Below are 20,161 nucleotides of genomic sequence, written 5' to 3'. Positions count from 1 at the left end.
GAATGGCCTGTTTCTTCAGTTCCTTTTAACTGTCTTTTATCAGTATGTAATGAGATTATTTCCTTAGTTTGATTTGTTTCTAAAGACTGTTGTAACTTACGTTTGGCATAGATACTATAAGACTGTGTCAGTACCTGAAAATGTGCTGTTGGTGCTCAGCTGTGGAGCATTTTTAGAAAGTAGATGTGTTGTGCTCAGGTTTGTACAAGACTTTGTTGTAAAGAATTTTATCATTCTTCCCCTATACACAAAGAATCAAGTGACTGAAAAAATACAGGTATGCAGATACCAAACTGTCTCATATGCTGAAGATAATCTTCATACCAGGCTGCCAATTAAGCAGTTCTTTTGTTCTGGAGATAATTTGTAATGCATATTCAGTGAAATTTTTTGCTGGTACTGAACTTTAAAACAGCTGTATCTAACAGAACATACTGCCCCAACTCAGCTACAATCTGATCTTCATTTCCTATAGCATTTGTTTAGTATTTCAGTTTACCCTGTTGGTCTCAAAAGGGTAGAATCTACAGGCTGGCTTCAGAACTAGGTGTAGACCAGGATGAACCTTGAAATCCAACATAGATCTTGGCAAATATGGTAAGATCTTTTACCCTTATCTTAGGGTAAGAGGGTGTATTATAAATTTTAATATACTGCAGAGTGCTTGGTTTGTAAATGGACACCTCTTGCTGCTGTCTAGATAAAAGTTGAGTGCAGTAATTAAAACAAGTGGGTCCCTCTGTCAGCCAGTTCTCTGAGATAGTGGCAGCTAACAGGGAATATCTTACATAGGAAATTATACTCTTGCACTAATAAAATGTAAGGTATGCTGTAATGTGAAACTATCTCCTGCTTGATTAGTGGTATGTGTTCAATATATGGAAGGTGCTGAAAAATGTTCAAGTATGCCATCTCCCTAAATGCACTGCATTTTATGCATAGCATTAATCTGTAAACTGATCAATTAAGTTGAATCTTTGTATTTTAAGTATGACAAAAGAATGAGTCTTTGCATATCACCAGTTTGTAGGGAAGCTGTCCTCAGCTACTGAAGTGGTATGCTTACTAAAACTTGATTTTTCTTTTTTATAGTATTTTTAGTTCTTGAGCAGTATAAAGCAATGCAATATGCAGAACCATGCAGTATGAAATCTTGGTTTGAAATGCAGTCCTTAGGGGAGAGTGGATGGTTAATGTTTTTGATGGAAATCAAACATGAATAGGGATATTGAGGATGAAGAGTGAAGCACTGTGCTCCAGGACAGGCTCAGTCAGACTGTCGAGTTACCAACAATTAACTCTTATGTTCAGCTTGTGGCCTACATTTAGTTTTAACTTTTAGTTCACCATTTCCCAAGTACTAAAACTGCAACCAGATAGGAAGAGCTGTCACTAGCTGAGTGTTGGCAGAGACAAGGGCAAGTAGAGAATGCATTTTCTTTAAAGTATAAGATGTGTCAATTATTACTTCTAAGCTAGATGCTGGAATGAATAACATGTATATTGCTCTCACCTTAGCAAGCCAGGCAGAAAATACTTAGGAGCCTGCTTAGAAAAATTGCCTGATGATCCCAAGTCTGGAAAAAAAACCCACATCCATGATGGAGACACTAAGAACAAGAGTTCAGCTGTATAGGAGTACTTCTAAATGGATTGGTGACTTACATGGCCTCTCACAGCTTGATGCAAATACAACTCTCCTGGCAAGTGTGTAACAATACTCCCAGCACCATTTTCTTGCATTAGGGTTTTTGTACTCATCCTCTACAGGATCTCAGAAAAGTCTGCAGAAAAGTTTTCTCTGGCATACAAGAACCTTGAAGAGCTAGAGTCAAGCCAAATTCACTGGAAATGCTTAGAAGACTGAGGTCTGTCTTCCTGTGTATATCTTGCTGAAAGCTGTTGCTGCTGTCAGACAAGCTTTTGTCTGAGCTGTTTGAGCTCAGTCTGCTGCTGAGCAGCCTACTGAGAGGAAATGGTTATAATGGTCAATAGATAGCTGTGTGATAGAAGCTGGACAATTAACTCTTAGCACACACAAATAGTTACGGCTTTATTTGTTAACTCTCTACCTTTCCACAGGCCTTTCAATATTAATGTGCTAAATGTATTAAACCTAAGTTGCAAATGCTAATTTTTCTGGGAGGTGAAAGATTAGGTTTAATATGACTATACAGCTGCTAAAATCACAGTAGAGGCAAAGGAAAGCAAGTTGGTTAGTTGATGGTTTAATGCTCTTGAGGAGCTGTTACTCTATTCCAACCAGTCCTTTACTAAACAGAATGTCCCAAGTATTGGGACTTGGGGGTAAAAAATATCTGGGGGTAAAAAATATTTATGTACCCTAACATTAGTTTGTTTCTTTGCAACTTTAAGTGATGTATGTTTGTTGCAATCCCTTAAGCAGGTATTCAGCCCCGTACTGTCTAAAATAATACTATAACCTTTCCTTCCCATGTTTCTGTAATTATACATTGTATGTCAGCCCTTTTCACAAGGGAGCATTTTCTGCCTTATGCTAGTATAATTTTAAGTCTGATGTGTCTGTACTTTCCCTAGGCTTTTGTCTTGTGCTCTGGATAATGCTTTGGTAATATGACTAAGAAAGTGTCTAAGAGCCCATATGTGCTGTAGAGTGTAATGTGTTGGAAACTATTCTTAATGATGTAGGATTGAAAGATGGCTCTTGCTGTCATGCGAGTGCCTGTTACAGCCATTGGTTAGATCCCCCAAAAATTAAAACGACTCCCTTCTCAGTCCCATAAAAAGAAGGTTTCCAATACTTCCCCCTCCAGCTGTTTTCACCGGCAGTTGGAATTTACTAATGCACATTTTGCCGGGGTTAGCCCTCCTTCTCTGTTCAGGCCGGGCCATTCCCTACAGCACGGAGGCCTCAGCACATACTGGAGACAGAAGGGCTCTTCCCATGAGCAGCGGAGCAAACCTCTCACCTGGCAAACACTTCTCGTACCCTCCTGGGCATGCATGTTATTTTCTCGCCCAGCCGCAGCCCAGGGGCCAGGGCACCCTTGGTGTGCATTTCTTTATTGTTCAAGGGTTCGTTACTTACAAAGGGCTGAGTTGCTTGAGCCAACACCCAGTCCTGGAAAGCTGAGCAAGGATGGTCCTGGACGAGCAAGACCCCTAACCACTGTCAAGGAACTCCATCTACTTCTTAAAATATTGTTCTTTTGCAAGGTTTCACACTGTTTTGGGAAGATGATGTGTGTGTTGCCCCAGAACTTGTACTTTTCCCTCCGTGCCGCGGGGGTATGCTTCAGCCTCTGTGGAGGTGCGTGCGGCTGGCCCTGGCAGCCCGGCTGCTTCTGGCCTCTCCCCTGCCTCCCTCCCGGCTCCGGTTAATGCCGGGCTGCGGGGAGAAGCGAAATGACCGAGGTCAGTGTGCCGAGTACCCCAGTCTCCGCCGGGCGCGTTCCGGCTCCTGTGCGCGGCCAGCCCCGGCGGGCCGCAAGCACCGCCCCGGCGGGCGGTGCGAGGGACGGTGCCGCCCGGCCGCTCTCGCCTCCCCGGGCCGCGGCGGGCCCGCTGCCGCCCTCCCCCGGCGCCGCGGCGGGCGGGAGGATGGAACAGGGGCTGTCCGCCATCACCCTCTACTGCGCGCCCGCCGCCGGCGCCATGGAGCCCGAGCAGGTGAGCGGGGCCGGCGGGCGGCACTCCCGGTCGCTCCGGGCGGGCGCTGGGGCCCGGGCGCAGCCGCTTCCGGAGGGGGGCGAGGCCGCGGCGGGTCCGGCCGAGGGGTGGGTGGTGGCCGCGGCCTGACCTCCCGGGGGTGTGCGGGGTGGTGGGAGCCCCCGGTTCCCCGCTGTGGCGGTGGGGTGCAGTGGCCCGGCCGCGGGAGACGAGGTCTGTCTGTCAGCCAGTCTGCCCTTCCATCCAGCGCGCTGTAATTACAGTCAGCGCGGCGGGCACGCGTGTCTCCGGTGTCTCCTGCTCGTCGGCGGACAATGCCTCAGACAAACGAGCCTGATGAATATTAAAGTGAGACAGGTTTCCACTTCCCTCCGCGCTGTCAAGTTGGCGAAGGCGTGGGAGGTGTTCAGGGACAGCAGCTCTTAATTACACTGCAGCCCGGGCAGCTCTCCTGTCACTGCCGCGGCCGCTCCTCGCACCGGCCTCGGCTTCGCCCTGGGTGTTGCAGGCGCTGCCGCTGCCCCTTCACCGGTTATGGTGCCTTTCCGAGGCTTGTTGGGAGGGTGTCTTTTCTAATAGTCGTCCTCCGGGTCTGTCATCTCGTTGTCTTTGTTTCAGAAAGACTCAATGCTGTTTAATTTCAGTTGAAACAGAAGGGTAGAAAGTCAAACAAGCAATACGAAAAAACCCGAACCACCCAAGCCTAAACAACCCCCCGCCCACCAACCCTAGCCAAAAAAAATTATCAAAAAAACCAGTAAAACAGTCAAGATAGCAGGGTAGAAATATTTTTCAATAGCTATTACCAGCATTCTAGTGACTAGCAGTACCACGTCAGTAGACCTGTGCATATTGAATTACTCATCTTCCTCAGGGAGAGTGGACTTCACACACTTTATAGCTTTGGGTCATAAGCTCTCACAAGGTTAAGGGATGCCAAAGTGCCTGATATCCCTATTACTTTTTGCTTTTCTTCTTTGTCTTCCTGCATGAAACTTTATGTTATTGCATCACCTAATATTGCTTGTGTCAGCTCTCCCTGCAGGTGTCCAGGCACACCTTATCCTTAATTGTAGTTTATTTATTTAGGCATTTTATATGTGAATTAAAATTCTGTTGTGCTGGGTATTGTATCAACACTGTCAAAAGATGCCCTGCTCTCTCTTTGTTTCTGGACAAAGGGTGAGATAGAGTGAGTATAAAGAGGGTAAACATGAACATGAGTTTCAGATCCTGACTGCCTGACAGACAAGGTTTGTATGTGTGCCATAAAGCCAAGAAAAATCCCAAGAGGGCATTTAAAAGAAACAGGAAGTCGCTTTACAGTGTTTACCGAGTGCCTTAAGAGTGTTAGCTGGTGTGCCAGAAGCACAAGAGTGACCAGCCTTGGTGTCTAATAGTTGCCAGAATAGAAGCCAAAGTAAATACTTCTGTGACGTGGGGACAAATGCTGAGTCTTTCAAGACCATATAATATGCTAGAGAAGGAGGAGCCTGTGGAAAAAAAATGAGGTCAGAAACCTGACTAAAGCCATGCACTAGAAGAAAGATCTTTTTAAAAAAACTTCCTAAATTGGAAAAGAAGATCAAATTTGTTAAGGAAGATCAAAAGTATACATTTTCAAACAAGAAATACTGTAACATTTGAGCTATAAAGTGAATCTAGCTGATAGCTCTAGAATAGATCTCCATTACCACAGTTTTGGACAGATAAAATTTATTGGTGCTGAACTTCCTGGTTGTACCTGGGAGAGCTGGCTTTTATTGGTGCTGAGCAGGTAAAACTTAAAAGGCCAGTGTTGACTAAAACCCACACTCAGGTTTGTTGACTAGGTAATAACCAAAACAACAGCTGATACTTTATGTTATTTGTTAATGTAAGACTAAGGGAACCAGATTCACTGTTCCTTGGTGAATCCTTACTGTCTTGAAGTACTGCATTTGTCTGAAATGTTGTAGCAGTACCAGCTGTGAAGCTGCTTACTGTAGGTTGTGTGAATGTGGGATGGGTGTGCAGGGAACTAAAGCTTGCTTTTTAAACTTGAAATATTAAACAACATTTTTAAAAAGTTAAAATATTTTAAGCATTTGCACTAAATGAGCCTAAATCAGGTAAAGAGACTGTGCTTTTAAAGGAACTCTAAGGAGGGGCTCACATTGCTTGCTGTTATTAATCACAGTGATATTTATGATGTAGTGTTTGCAAGAAACAGTGCTCTTCAGTACTGTGACTAAATATAAAAACAGTCATTGTACGATGCCAATAAAGGAGTGTGGAATGTTCATAAAAAGCTGATTCCGTGGTGCTTTTTGCACAAAAAGATACAGAACCCCGTCACAGGAAGTGGCACCTGCTTTTATAATGCCAGCAAGGAGTGCTCCCTGTGCTCAGGTTGCTTCACTGTTTTCAGCATTTGTGTTTCGTGTCTTGCTCTGTTCCCAAGACTGATAGCAGAGAGATTGCACTGGGCCCCAGACAGTCAGTTTTGTCTTTCTACATGAAAATGTGATTCTACATGAAAATACAATCCTGTTTCAGCTGAATTACCCCATTGAAAACTTGCTGCTGGATTCTGCTCTGCTCCTCCAGGAAAAAGCCTGAAATGTGCCACCATGGCTTGAGAAATGCTGGGGGAAGCTGAGATGACTTGCAGTTTTGAGAAGCGGTGGTACAGGGCTCGGAGAGATGATGAATGAGTGCGCTCCCTCTCCACACTAGAGCTCAGCACGTGATCTTTACCTTCCCTCCCTCTTCTCTCTGGGCATGAGAAGAGTCTGTGGCTGGAATGAAGCAAGCTGTTCTGCTCCCCGTGATCCCCTGCTGCCCCTCTCTCCCATGCCCACAGTCTTTCCCAGCTAACCAAGCCTGCTTGCCTTGCAAAGCTGTGTTGTGTAATCTAGTGTGAGAGATGGGGATGGTGATGCTGCACTTGCAGTGATTAAGGGATGTCTTACAACTGTGTGATAAAGCATGTATTTTTATTTATAATTTTGAATTGTGCTCTGTGGAGATCATTAGGTTTGTATAGGGAAGAAGTTGGAAATTGGAATGTGCCCATTTTATGCAACCTGGATTCTGCACACACTATGCATGTCATTCCTTATACAGTTTCAAATTACATGAGCTCATGCATTTTTAAAAACCTTCATGGTACATTAAAAACATGTGGTTGACATTTCCTAACCTCTGTGGCCTTCTCTACATGACAGAAGTGTTTCCAGCAGTTTTGTGCATTTATTGCAGTAGCCTCTTAAAGCTCTACCAAGATGAAGGCTCTGTTTTGATAGCTGCAATACAAAATCTTACTCAAGTTCTCTGTGGGCAGGAGTGACTAGCCTAAAGATTTATTGACTGGCCTTTGAATTAGAAGTATATATTCATAATGCTTGTGACCCAAAGACTGCATTGTAGCATTCAGCAGCTGGAAGAACACAGCCAGACATTGTACTTCTCACTTTGTATGTTCTTAGCCACAAAACTAAGTGTTGTCCTTTTACCATGGTCCCTTGTACTAGTCATGGTTACTGATGAAAGTCCCCAGGGGCAGATTCCTTGGTGCATCTTTTTAAAGCTTGAGCCTGGCTGCTTAGTTATTCAGTTCTCTTTTGTGCTAGAGGTGTCTGTCTGAACTTGCAAAGAGGTGGCTACAGCCTATGAGCTTCTTGATTAATTTCATTAGATATTAATTCCAAACCCAACAATACTTTTAAATATTAAAATTTATGTGCTTACCAAATTAGTTAATGAAACATGCCCCAACAAGAAACCTTTTTGTTACTTTTAGAGAAGGGATCAGTTTTTACATATCTGCAAACAAGAATGTTTCAGTCTTTTACCTACAGGCAAATGTCTTCTAAATGTCCACTGGATATGATAACCAATCTAAAATACTTTTAAAATCTCATGAAGTTTGTTAAGGGGGAACTTTCCAGTTCCAGAAGCGTGTACTTGAGATAATGATTTTTTTTTTTCCTTTATAGCAACTTTCAAAGGGAGATAGTGGCTTTGAGAATGTGGAGCTGGGTGTCATAGGAAAGAAAAAGAAAATTCCAAGGAGGGTTATTCATTTTGCAAGTGGAGAAACAATGGAAGAATACAGCACAGATGAAGAGGAAGATGAACAAGAGAAAAAAGACCTGTTGCCACCTGTAGATCCTGTAGGTATTTTACTTGATAAATTGCTACTTCTGGTTTACTGGGTAACAACATTTTATACTTAATTTTTTGTGTCATAAATCTGATACAGTCTTTACTATTATAAATTCTAATAATTGGATTGGCTTAAGGGACTCAGAAATCTTTGAAAAGTATTCTTGGAAAGTTTTGTCCTGGAGTTCTCCTCCACTAAAGTAGCCTTACTAATTAGAAATGGGTTTAATTTCTTCACAGTTCTAGTTTGTCTTCTCCAGCACGTCCCTTTCTAATAATATTTGCCTGGTATCTCCTTGATTTGTACTGTTGTTTTAAAAAAAAATGTTGCAGGGGAGACTTTTTTTTCCTTATGTTTGTTGACAGTGGAGAGTTAAACCTGTAGTTTAGGGTTACCATGCCAACAATCCAGATTTTAAAGGACCTGCCTAGTCCCTGTAGGTAATGTTCATCTGTCTTGTAAGCTATTGAGATGTTGCTCAGCCTGTGAATGGAGTTTCCTTTTATTGGTCCAGATTCCAGTGAAGTCTCAACAATTAAAGCTGGTTGTGTGCATTGTAGCTGCTAAAATGCATTTTTCTTTTTGTAAATGATTCTGGATCTATACTTAGAGGTAAAATGAAATATCTAATCTGTTTTATTCTGTTGGCCTGCCTGATGAACTATTTTGCAGTGATAGTGTGATTGCAAAGCTTACAGCTGCATGTGCCAACACCAGCGGCAGCAGCTCCCCACCCTCTGGCAGTCAGTCCCAGAGAAGATCCACATCCTGCTCTTCATCTCTCCACATGCCCAGTCTCATGTTTCTTTTATGACAACCCCAGAAACTGGTGTCCCAACCACCTCTTCTCTTACCCTTGTACAACAATCCTGCCCCCAGTAAGTTGAGTCTGCAGTCCTATGTCCTGCCTGCTGGTGGAGCTCTCTTCTTGGCCCTCTCTGTGCTTGGGTGCCACTGAGGTGGAGACTCCCAAACCGGCTGGATCCTCCCTGATACGCTGGAGTGTGGTCAGGCAGCCAGGAGCTAGGGCTTCATGCAGCAGCTAGTCCTGCCTGGTTGCATACTGAAGGCAGACACTGGTGTAGAGCTGCTTCTTCCCATACTTTAGAGTTCCCTGCATGTACAGAAAACAGCACCCTGCTTTCTACTTGACATTGCTGTTGAAGAGACTCCTGCACCATTGTTTGGGAATCCATAATTAAGAAATGTTGTGGTCAAAGCTTTCTATTTACTCTCCAGTAGTAGGCCCTGTATTTATTAATATGTGTATCCATCTTGGGAGAGCTTCGCTTTCTTGAAGGGACTGAAGGGTTTGACTTTCTGGTTATGCTCTTCTGAAGAAGTGGTGAACCCTAAGAGGTTTGCTTTGACTGTCAAGCAATACCTCTCTTCCCCTCTGTAAAATGCATTTATTTTGAAGAAGAAAAAAGGTGGATTGAGGACTAAGTTCCAGTGAGACTATGGGAATTTAGCTGGGATTGGGGTTCCTAATGACTCACAGGTTAAGCTGTTGCATTGCGTTTTGCATGGATTGATGGCAGTGCTCTCTTTCTTGGCAGGCAGTTCTTGTATACAACAAAAAATGACATTAGCCTGATAGCAGGTAGGATATTATCAGTATAAAATACACATGAAGTTTATAGTTGGAAAAGAAATGTATTGTAGTCACAAACAATGAGTAAAGTGTTAAGCTGCCTTGCTGGGTACTAGGGTGTTTTTTTCCTCCTTAAGGATCTTCTCAAAGAAATGCAAGAAGTGTGAAACTTACTGACTATTATGGTAATGTTCAGGTATCTTCAGAGTGAGGTCTGTTCCCCACTAGGCAGTCATGTCAGATACCTGTGAATGTCTGAGATATTTTTTTTCCCAATTATAATGAGCAGGGAACAAGTTGTGTATAATTTTTTGTGCCATTTTCTGACAGTGGAAAGAGTTCTATGGTGGTGCAGTGATGGAAGGCTCACGAGCCTTGGTGTAGGTGTTGTGAGGGCAGAGACATGCTCGCTGCTGTGCAAATGGACACTTATCTAAAGAGCCCTCAAGTATGCACAACAGCCAGAAATGCTGCATGATTGTTCCCCTCCTTTCCTAATACCGATTCCTTTTCTGAATACCAAAAAGTATATTGTATGGTGGAGTTAAGATTGTGTTATTCTCCTTTCACAGTTTATTAAATCCTTAATTTTGAATACACTTTTTAATAAAAGGACCCCCCAAACTACCAGGAGTAGTTTATTGTGGAGCACACTCTACCTTATTATGTATTGCTTTTTACCTCGGACAGAATGAACTTGATTAGAGCAGGGGTTGCCATTAAGTGAGGTTTACTTTATCTCCTGCATGCTTCATGTATCCCAGCTGAGCCAGACAATTGAAGAAATGTTAGTCCAAGCTGAGCTTTGATGTTTTAGCCAACAGCTGCTTTTAAAATGTTTTTATTGTAGGATTTCTATAAAAGCAATTAAATAGTCTGTTTGCTGAGACCAGCATGTCTAAAACTTGTTATCTCAGTTGGGATACAAAAAAGTATGTTGCAAGTAATAGCTGTTTCTGGACCAGTTTATTTTTAGAAAAAGCACATTTAGTATTTTGAATAGAACTTTCAAGAAATTTCAAAGCTGTGCTGTTATTAGCATCCTGGCAGCTTTTGAATGAGTTTAAGGGAAACAAATATTTTGCTGTGTTGTAAAGAAATGTCTTAAGTACCTTGGTTTAATTGTCTTTTAGAGCTAAGCAGGCAATGACAATGTGTTTCTTACTAAGCAAAGTAGTATGTATATATCCTGGTAATACCATAGCCAGAGCACTTGGTGGGGTGGATTCCTATTATTCATAACAAAACAAATTCTCAAAAAGAACTGGGTTTTAAATTTTCTTTGAAACAACTTCTGGTGCTTCTGTAGGTCAGCACTCAGTTCATTAACACTGTTGGACTGGGGTGTCCATTCTATTATGTTTTATATTTTTTAATCCAGAACACATTATTTTTTAGATAGTAGCATTCAGTATTATCTGAGTGTTCTCACATTGAAATTCAAATGCTTTAATAGCATAAATGTATTTTTGATTCTTTTGTCCTAAAATGTAGATATTTGCACTCTATATGTAAATTTGCTTTTGTCCACCAAAACTTTATTTTGTATTAATTAAGAAGATAATCCTTCTGTTTATCCTTGGAGGGACACCTGGTGGTGCAGCACTTTGCTGCATTCACCTATTAGATGAATAGGCAGAAGGTGGAGTGTAAGTCTTCAGAGAGGAGCTGTAAGCAACATGACTGTTGGTGTGATAACCTTAGAATTCATCCCGAGAAGACATCTGCAACAAAACTCCAGGAGAGATTTAACTTTATTAACCTTCAATGCTCAGAAAGATTGAAACACAACCTTGCAGGAAGGTTATCTTGATATCCTGTAGTCACAAGGGCTTTAACTTCAAATAGAAAAAAGTCTTCTCTTGAGGACCGTCCAACTCTGATTTTCTCTAACAATTTGGGGATGAAGGAGAAAAATAGTCACTGACCAAGTAATAACTACTCATAATATGGTAGAAGCTCTTGATGGAGGATGGTGTGCGTGTTCCTGATCTTGTTTTCACTGGCTTGTCTTAGATGTCACAGTTTTACGTGGTGCATACGCTAAAGAACCTATTATAGCAATGAACAGGCAAGGATTAAACTAATTAAAAATGTATCTTGGCATGGTAATCAATGAAAAAGTATCTATTTGGTGGTGTATATTAACTACTGAATACAGGATTTTGTTTTTCTGAAATCAAGGTAATTATTATTTTTCTCATTTTGCCATTTTCTCTGACAAAAAGAAACCCTACATACCTTGGAAAATTTAAGTGTTATTAGGGCTGAAATCTGCCAAAAATAAATATATATATGGATTGTTTAGGAACATGGTGCACTCAGAAATTCAAGGGAACATGTGTGCTCCCTTTGGCAGCCCCACAGTAGGACACAAAAGCCTGTTCTGTTATTGGACCAGAGGCCTCTTGGTTTTATCAGTGATTGAATCCATTATGTTCATTCCTATTTAAATTAAAATTGTACATTAAGATTTTTTGTAATTTAAAAATCAGTTGTCAAAACCATTGTGTTTTCCATTTTAACAACAAAATAAAGTCAGGGTAGCTGAATAATATAATTAAACATCGTAGAAACGTATACTAAAGAGATGGATTGCAGGAGAAATACAGTAAACCAGTGTACTGCGTTTCATACTGTCCCTTGTTCCCAGTCAAGAAATACAGTACTGCTGTGTCCTTGAGTTGATTAAAGACTGAACATTAAGGCTTCTCTGGCTGGCCAAAGGAAGCTGAAATACAGTATCTGGGTATGTGGTTGTGTAGGTCTGTAGGACCTGACTTGGGTATGGTTTTCCAGTTCCCAGCTCAGTGCATTAAAGCTACTTCACAGGCAAGGATTAATTTGATTAATTTGTACTGAGCCATTACTTAACAGCCCTGTTCATGTCACTTGAACAGTTCCAGTTTCCCCAGTACCAGTTCTTGCCTCATATCTGCCATTTCTGCTTCCATCTCTGAGGTGCTCTGGGAAGGCACCCAAATTTACCCTGAGGAGGTAAAGGGGGAATGTGTAGAAAAAGAAGGTGACTCCTTGGATGCGTTCCTTTGTTCCTGGTTGTTCCTGGTGGTTCTCTCTCCATGCCATCTCCTTTCTCCTGTTGAATTTCTGTGGAGTAGCCTCTCCCATGATTTTATATTGCCTTTTGAGACACTGGAAAGAAAGTTACCTTTTAAATTGAGGGGCTGGCAAAGCCTTGCTTGTCAGGGATGAGGAAGTGTCTGGTTGGGCTTTGTCAGAAAGCAGAGGTTCCCATGAAGCTGAACTTAGAAGTGCTTCTAATGTACCAAACTGATTTTTAACTGTGCTGGGGGAAGAGTAGAAATAGAACCTCTGTGTCTGCCGAGCCTCAGCTGTTACCCATGTTTGTGTTACCACAAACTTGTTAGAATGTTCTGGGTCTGAGTTTCTTCTGTCACGTTGAAGTTCAGCTTTGTCTTTCCACTCTGAAATGTTATGGGGGTTCTTGTAGCTTCTTTCTTACAGCACACAGCAGGCCCTTGTTTGTCCTGTGCCCTGCGTGAATGCTTTTTAACCCTGTCACCTCATCATGAAGGATTGTACAGAGCCCTGTCAGTGCCATTATTTGCACCTGTGGCAACAAGCTTTTCCAGCACTTTTTTTGACTTCTTCAACTGAACAAACTCCTCGTTAGCCTGTCTGCCAACTGAGCACATAATCAATGAGCAGGAGGTGCTTTTGTGTGAGCAGGATAGCAGCTGATTTTGCTTACACTTTTACCTTGGCAGGACATTTTCCATATCCACTGCCAAAAATATATAACATCTGGCTTTTTGTCAGCCTGCCCAACTTGAGTTTCTGGCTTGACAGACAATTTCTTGCTGCAGTGATTTGTAGAGACTATGCTTGGAAAGCACCAAAGTCTGGTAGCTTGTGTACATGCATACTGAGGCCATACCAGCTAGTTTCTGTAGCTGTATTATTTACAATAATATTGGTTGTTCCTGTACAGATATCTATTAAATAAGAAAATAGAAAAAGGTTACTACCAAACAGTTCTTATAGAAGTTATAAATACTTACGTATGTGAGTAGAGCTAATGTGTTTCACGTAATGAAAGCTGACACTTTTAATTGCTACGTTCCAGAAGAAAGTACTTCTACAGAGATCTTTTCTGGGGGGAAATACGTAACAAAGAGCTTGCTTGAATACAGCAGCCTGTTAACTATAAACATGTTTTGGTTCACTATGAAAGTTGAATTTGCCTTTTCACAAAAATGAAAGCCTACAATTTTTTTCCTCTTTACCTTGGAATCTGCTTTTCCCCTTTTCCTTTTTATTACATGGTTTTGTTTGGGGATTTTTTTAACCGATACAGTTTCTTCCCTTGATGAAAAGCATAGCCTGTGCATGCCCATTATTTTATAATTAATTTAATTCTAAATCTTTAATTTACAATGTGTGTGTGTGTATATATATATATATATATATATATATATATATATATATGTATCAGTTTGTCTGGAGGCTGCAGTATTTTTCCTGTAGCTGTGAATACACCACAGTTGTGCAAAGAGCAATTCCCCTTCTTTGTCTTCCTGGCCAGCCCTTCCTCAAGAGTCTGTACCCCTCCACAGCAGCACTCAGTCCATTCACCCCATCCCTGGGATCATGACGAGATCCTACCCCTGGAGCTGCACACAGATCTCCAATTCCTCATGTTTATGTTGTGTGCCCTGGTGTGGAGGCTCTTTGGAGACACTTCCTCACTCACATGCAAATGCTTGAGGTGACTCCACTTGAGCCCTGTTTTACTCATCTTGTGTTCCTCGTGGTTCACATCACCCCCGGCGATTTGCTTGGCAGCATCTCCACTGCTCCCTCAGAGCTGTGGTAACTCTCCTCCTCCCTCGGTTCTCCTGGTTGTGTTTTTCAGGTGCAGTTTCAAGGGATAATTCCTATCTGGTTGTAAATGTTTGAAAGCAGCCTCTTCCTCAGAGGTTTGAAGGTTTGGTTTGATTTTAAACAGTCATTTGCAGTTCAATCATTATTGTAATGAGAGACTACTTTGTTACCTCACTTCTCCTCTTGGCCTGATGGAATTCAGAATGTTGTGGAGAGCTTTTTCTAGTCAGGGATTGAGTTGGCTGCTTGTCATTTCCCAAGTCTGGGAGCAGGAAACAAAAAGCAGTGAAAGAAAATTTCCCAGAGGTAAACCATGGCTATATTTATATCTTGTGGTGATACTTTTCTTCATTTGTCTGGTCTACACTTATTTTAAAGCAAAAATATTGTAGTAGCTGGAAAACAAGACATTGCAGGTCTTTCTTCTCAAGCTGTTTGAGGTTTTGCATGTGTTATTTTGTGCCATGAACATACAGCTGTACGTATTCATACTACTCTTGTTCCTGCAGACAACACTCACGTGGGGACCCTACTTGTGGTTTCACATGCTGCGAGTTGCCACATCAACCTTATCAGGTACTGCTTTATTTAATTCTTGGGTAAACCAGAAAGGGAATACTGAAAGTCACAAAGTGATGTTGACAGACTGTAAATCATCTTTGGGTTCTTCTACTTGCTGTTTTTTCAGAAGTATGAATCAAACTGTACTTAATCTGTGGAGATGTACTCTCTTGCCTTAGGCACTTTTAAAAATTTTTTTTTACTTTCCATCAACAACTCTTGCATGGAAGAATGACTGGAAAATACCCTTTTGATGAACACTTCTTCCCCTTTTTCTTCGTATGGAGATAGGTTGGTGTTGGCAAGGGAATGTATCAGCTTTCTGTTAGGTTTTGTATGGAACCATTCTGTGTGATGTTACCTGAAAAGAATGCTGGCTGGTGTGACTAAACTGACAGTTTTTCTGAAGACAACTAGAAATTATCCCAAGGACACATCCAGTTGTGTGGCGTACGATGAACTTCTGGGGTTACAGAATAAGCAGGACTATTGTCAAGGGTCTTAAACTCACTGCACAGAAATTTGTATGACTCATGGACCTCTTAGAATTTTGCCAAGTTTTAAAAATGCTTGTCATAGTCTGTGTTCTTTCCAAGGTGTAAAGTATCTTTATTGGCTTTTTTTCCACAAATATTATGGAGTTTTGAATATTTTAAAATTTTCTGGCAGTCTGTTGTATTAGTTAACCTATCTTTATTTTTAGAAACACTTTTTCTCTAATGTGCAGTGTAATTAAATTCCTTGACTCATCTGTTCTTCATACGCAAGGGTAGGTAATGCTGTCCTTTTTTCAGAAGTCCTTTATGAATTTGAAGGTCAGTGCTTTCTTCTTCGCCCTTCATTTTTGGCTCTTACATTTGTAATTTGAACTGGTCTTTTGCCCAATGCTTGGGATGCCGGGATATCTGTAAAATTAGTTATTGTGAATGTTCATTGAAGTAGTCAGTTGCTAACTATTAACTTTTTTTCCCTGAAGATGACTAACTCATTTGCTTCCTTGGGGCAGATTTACAATTTGAAGTGCAGTATATTTGACTTCTTGATTGCCTTTACTCAACCAGTGCTGTAGCCATCACCACGGTAAAGAAACTGAATGACACAAACTTCCCCCTGTTCCATACTTTTGACTGTGCCCTACCTGTTTTAGCAAAGTAGCACTGAATGTAGCCTACAGCTTGAAAATTGAGGCAGCTGAAACATAAATATTTTATTAATCCATTAGTACGCAACACAGAACATTGTTAAAAGTGACTTGAAGTATGCTTGTATCAATAAATACTGTCTAGTTTGTTAGTACCACTAGACTGAACTGCCAGTACAGCTGGTACCCATGTACTTTTGTCTAACCTTAATTTTCAGTTGAAGTTCAGCTCAACGCTTACCCTTTAACTGATTCCTAGCAAAACAAACTTAGATCCAAAGCTGAAACGAGCAGAATTCAAACACTACCACCATATATATTTTCATTGAATTTCATATCCTTCTCCTTTTGTTCATTCTTTATCCTAAAGAACAATTATTAGTATATTCAGCTAATAATTACCTATAAGGAGATTAACCTCACAGATTTTTGTTTTATTTTGTGAGTGAAGTAGGACTACAGAAAATCATTCAGGAAAGATGGTGATAATTTTTATAATAAAACTGTTTTTAAGAATTTTCTTCTAGATCCTAATCATATGTAAACCTCTCTTTATTTTTCAGTGTGTGATTTCCTGGGAGAAAAGATTGCATCTGTTCTGGGGATAAGCACACCAAAATATCAATATGCCATTGATGAGTATTACAGAATGAAGAGAGAGGTATGTGTGAGAGATAGGGTTCTTGCACTCCCTTTTCTCCCAACTTTTCTTTCCTGGTATTCTAAAAAATAAAATTTTTATTCTAGCATTAAAATGAAGCTTTAGATCGTCAATTTCAGCTTGTCTCCAGTTTTCATTGGATGCATGATTAACAATTTTTTATCCATCAGCCTATTCTCTCCAGCTCATCAGTCTTAGAAATGGGTGGGTCCTGACCTCTGCTCTGTTTCTCTTGTACAATGCATTTTCAAGTCAACACTGTGACAAAGTTGGATGGACAGGGGCTGAACACTGTAGAGGTGGCTGCTAGCAATACACTTTCCAGCTGTAAAACTTGTTCAACACAGTGTCATGGGTAAATTGAACACAAGGTTACCATTTGTTCTAAAGCATAACTGGACAACACTGATAGGTAGCCAGTGCTTTCGGCAAAAAAAACCCTTAAAAATCTTCATTTAGAAGAGATGAAAAACATATTTAAAGCTTTATTAGTTATTTTTTTTATTGAGAGCTGAAAAAGCTTTAGAGGAGGCAGACCAATCACTGTTGCTATTAACTAAAACTGCTTATCTAGGTATGTGTCTTTTTTCTGTGTTTAACAAGGTTTAATCCTTCACTTTTGGTGATTTTTTTTTTCCATAATGGGATTTCTAGAATGTACCTCATCTTACGATCAACTGTGACTGTTTTCTAGTGGAACAAATGTCCTTGCCTTGTAATAGCAACTGGTATGCTTTTATGGAAAGGCTTCAAGTTAATCTAAGTAAGTGGTAAATAGTAAATAGTAGCATATGAATCTGGTTATCTCTCTTCAGGAGGAAGAGGAGGAACAGGAAAACAAAATGTCAGAAGAAGCAGAAAGACAGCATCAGGAACAGCAGAACAAGCCACAAGCTGAAGCTCCTGTCCAGACAGACCAGCCTGGAGCAACAGCATGCTCTTCATTCGTGAATGTAAACTTTGAAAGTGAGGGAGATTGCCCGCCCATTGCAGAAACTAAAGAAGATGTAGTTCCTGTCCCTCCTTAAGTGTAAAGTTCTGTATAATGTAGGAAATAAGAACTGTCAGGTGTCACAATCTGCCTATAAACAGGAAAAATAGGATTATACTTGTTCAGTGAAATACAACTCCTACCATTCTTATTGATCAGGAGAGAGCTAGGTGATGTCTGTTCAGTCTGTCTGCCTAATAAGGCTGAGGCATTCTGCCAAATTGGCACTTCAGTTAAAATGAAAATTGCACTACAAACATTTGGTCTGAAATTGAATGTGTGAGCTAAGTTCTGTGTAAAGCAAGTAGAAATGTCTTTTCTTTGAATTGCTGTGTCTCTCAACACTTGTGGATTGCAGAGGCAGTGCTGTTTCCTACTTCTAAAAACCTGATTTGCACATTGTTTGCAACTCGGCTCTCTATGAATAGATTAATAGGAATTAATATCCTGTAACTCAAAAGTAATTATAATAGAGTCTTATTTCCCCTATTTATTGTCACTGTTGTATGCATGTATTTTTTTCTGTTGTTAACACAAGAGAAAAATGTTAGATTTAATGTTAATTAGAATCAAGGGTCCACTGACTTTTTTTTTTTTAAGTAAAGAAATTCCAACTTTCCAGGAGGCTATAAGCACCCTTAAGAACTTAGGACAAGTACCACCACTCTTGGAGGCTAATAGTGCTCAGCTGCTCCATGCAGTGCTGCAGCAAAGTTCAGAACTAACATCCATGTAGGATGTTCTCACTCCTAACCCAAGAATTAAGAGACCCGTGTGCTTAAATGCATGCTCTCAGTGGTCCTGGAAAGAAACTAAAGTCTTGCTAAATTATGTTAAGTGCACTGGACACTCTATGTAGTACCAGTCTAGAACTATGAACTCTTCTGGACATCGATTACCCAATTTAGGAAATAAAGAGAGGTTTACGTATGATTAGGATCTAGAAGAAAATTCTTAAAAACAGTTTTATTATAAAAATTATCACCATCTTTCCTGAATGGTTTTCTGTAGTCCTATTTCACTCACAAACATTAGGTTACTGTACTTCAGTAACCTAAACAAACTGTGTCTAATATTAAATTACCAGGAAGGGATGTACCACTGCAGGTGGTTTTCACCCTGTAAGCACAGAATACATAAATAACTAGAAACAACAGAACCAAACTTACCACTCTTTCCTTCTCATAAATAATGTGTTGTGATACTGCACTTGGAACAACAGAAATTTTTGTCTAAATGAAGTGCAGGTAGCTCCAGAGCAAATAGCAATTAAGGCTCTTTTAGTGCAATGACTGTTGCACCTGTAGCTTGTAAAAGGTGAATGGTTTACTTCGCAACAGTCAGATGTCATTGCCCCAGTCATTTTCTGTGGACAACTGTTGCAGGCAAAGGAGCAGAGAACCTGCATTAGTTAGCATGTAAAACAGTACTTCTGTCCTTGAGATTTCTAAAATAATTTAAAAACAGTCTTCAGCAAAACTGGGTTGTTGGGTATCATGACGTGTCCCTGGCCTTGCTCCCACTGCCAACTGAGGAGCCTGATGTAACACCACAGGCCAGGTAACTTGGCTCTTAGTTTCTGGAATGGTTTCATATTTCAGATGACCCTGTGCCTGAACCAGTGTCCTGTACAGCACAAACTCTTCCTCTCATCTGTCTGTGGCACTCCAGCACCACAGAAAAGCTAAGGAGGAGGATTCAGTCTTCAGCTCTAGGCCATCTATTTAGATACTCCATTCTTTGCCTTTTCTGAATTCTAAGACCGAGGGTGCTGACCACTGTGTAAAATCCCTCCTTAGCCCTGAACATCTGCAAGAGACAGCTTGGTTCAACACCTGGGGAATACACAGAAAACGAGCTTGTTCTCTTATGGAGTTGAGTTCTCTTAAGAGTTCTTAGAGCGTCAAAGAAAGAAAACCTCACATAGCTTGAGTAATACCTTGACAGCTGGAGAATACTTTGCTTTTCTTCCAAGAAATTAATGTCAGTTGGTTTTTAATCTCCTTTCCCTACTATTTCTTGCGTAACAAATGCTCTCACTGCCTTCTTTGTATAAAATACTGTATTACTCACTGTGCCTTAACTTAATCCTTCCTTTTTTGCAAACTGTATGAAAGTGGTTACTTTCATATTGGTTTAATTTTTCTGTAAATGCATTAATTAGTTATTTTATATCTAATATAATTTTTGAACTGGAAGTTGGCTATGGATTTTCCTTTAAAACTGTGTGGTCTTTGAAACTTTATGCCTGTACACAGGTGTGCGTGGCTGTTTACTGTTGTCATCTTTACTAAGTCACACATCGTGGTTGAATATTCAGGCACCAGAATTCAAAATATCGTTTTACCCCCACCCCTTCCTTAGACTCTTGTGTAGTACTCTGTGTTCAGCACTACCTCAAACTAATAAATCATGCAGAATTGCAAACATTTCTGGCCTGGAGCTATTGTAATTCTGTCTGAAAGTTGAAACATTTCTATGGCTTTCTTCAGGATTAAGGGACTTTCGCAGCTCTAACTACTGCTGTAGCTCAGTTGTACAATTAA

General features: G+C 40.7%; 1 protein-coding gene across 1 annotated transcript; it reads left to right on the top strand.

Moving 5' to 3' along the window:
* Positions 1 to 3,512: 3,512 nt before the first annotated feature.
* On the top strand, positions 3,513 to 20,044 carry FAM177A1 (family with sequence similarity 177 member A1). Its single transcript, XM_010392271.4, has 5 exons — positions 3,513 to 3,651; positions 7,632 to 7,808; positions 14,771 to 14,837; positions 16,527 to 16,624; positions 17,440 to 20,044. The coding sequence occupies exons 1-5, from the start codon at positions 3,583 to 3,585 to the stop codon at positions 17,650 to 17,652; spliced, it is 624 nt and encodes a 207-aa protein (XP_010390573.3). The 5' UTR covers positions 3,513 to 3,582; the 3' UTR covers positions 17,653 to 20,044.
* Positions 20,045 to 20,161: the final 117 nt, after the last annotated feature.

Source organism: Corvus cornix, chromosome 5 (assembly GCF_000738735.6).
Source record: "Corvus cornix cornix isolate S_Up_H32 chromosome 5, ASM73873v5, whole genome shotgun sequence".
NCBI lineage: Eukaryota > Metazoa > Chordata > Aves > Passeriformes > Corvidae > Corvus > Corvus cornix.
Note: the sequence above shows the minus strand (reverse complement) of the source record. Positions and strands in the feature narration are given on the sequence as shown.

What these genes read in the sequence shown, in the direction of transcription:
- FAM177A1 (XM_010392271.4), top strand. Translation starts at nt 3,583, where the DNA reads ATGGAACAGGGGCTGTCCGCCATCACCCTCTACTGCGCGCCCGCCGCC. An exon ending in TGTTGCCACCTGTAGATCCT is followed by an intron (nt 7,809 to 14,770) that starts GTAGGTATTTTA and finishes TTGTTCCTGCAG; the next exon opens with ACAACACTCACGTGGGGACC. An exon ending in TGCCACATCAACCTTATCAG is followed by an intron (nt 14,838 to 16,526) that starts GTACTGCTTTAT and finishes TTTATTTTTCAG; the next exon opens with TGTGTGATTTCCTGGGAGAA.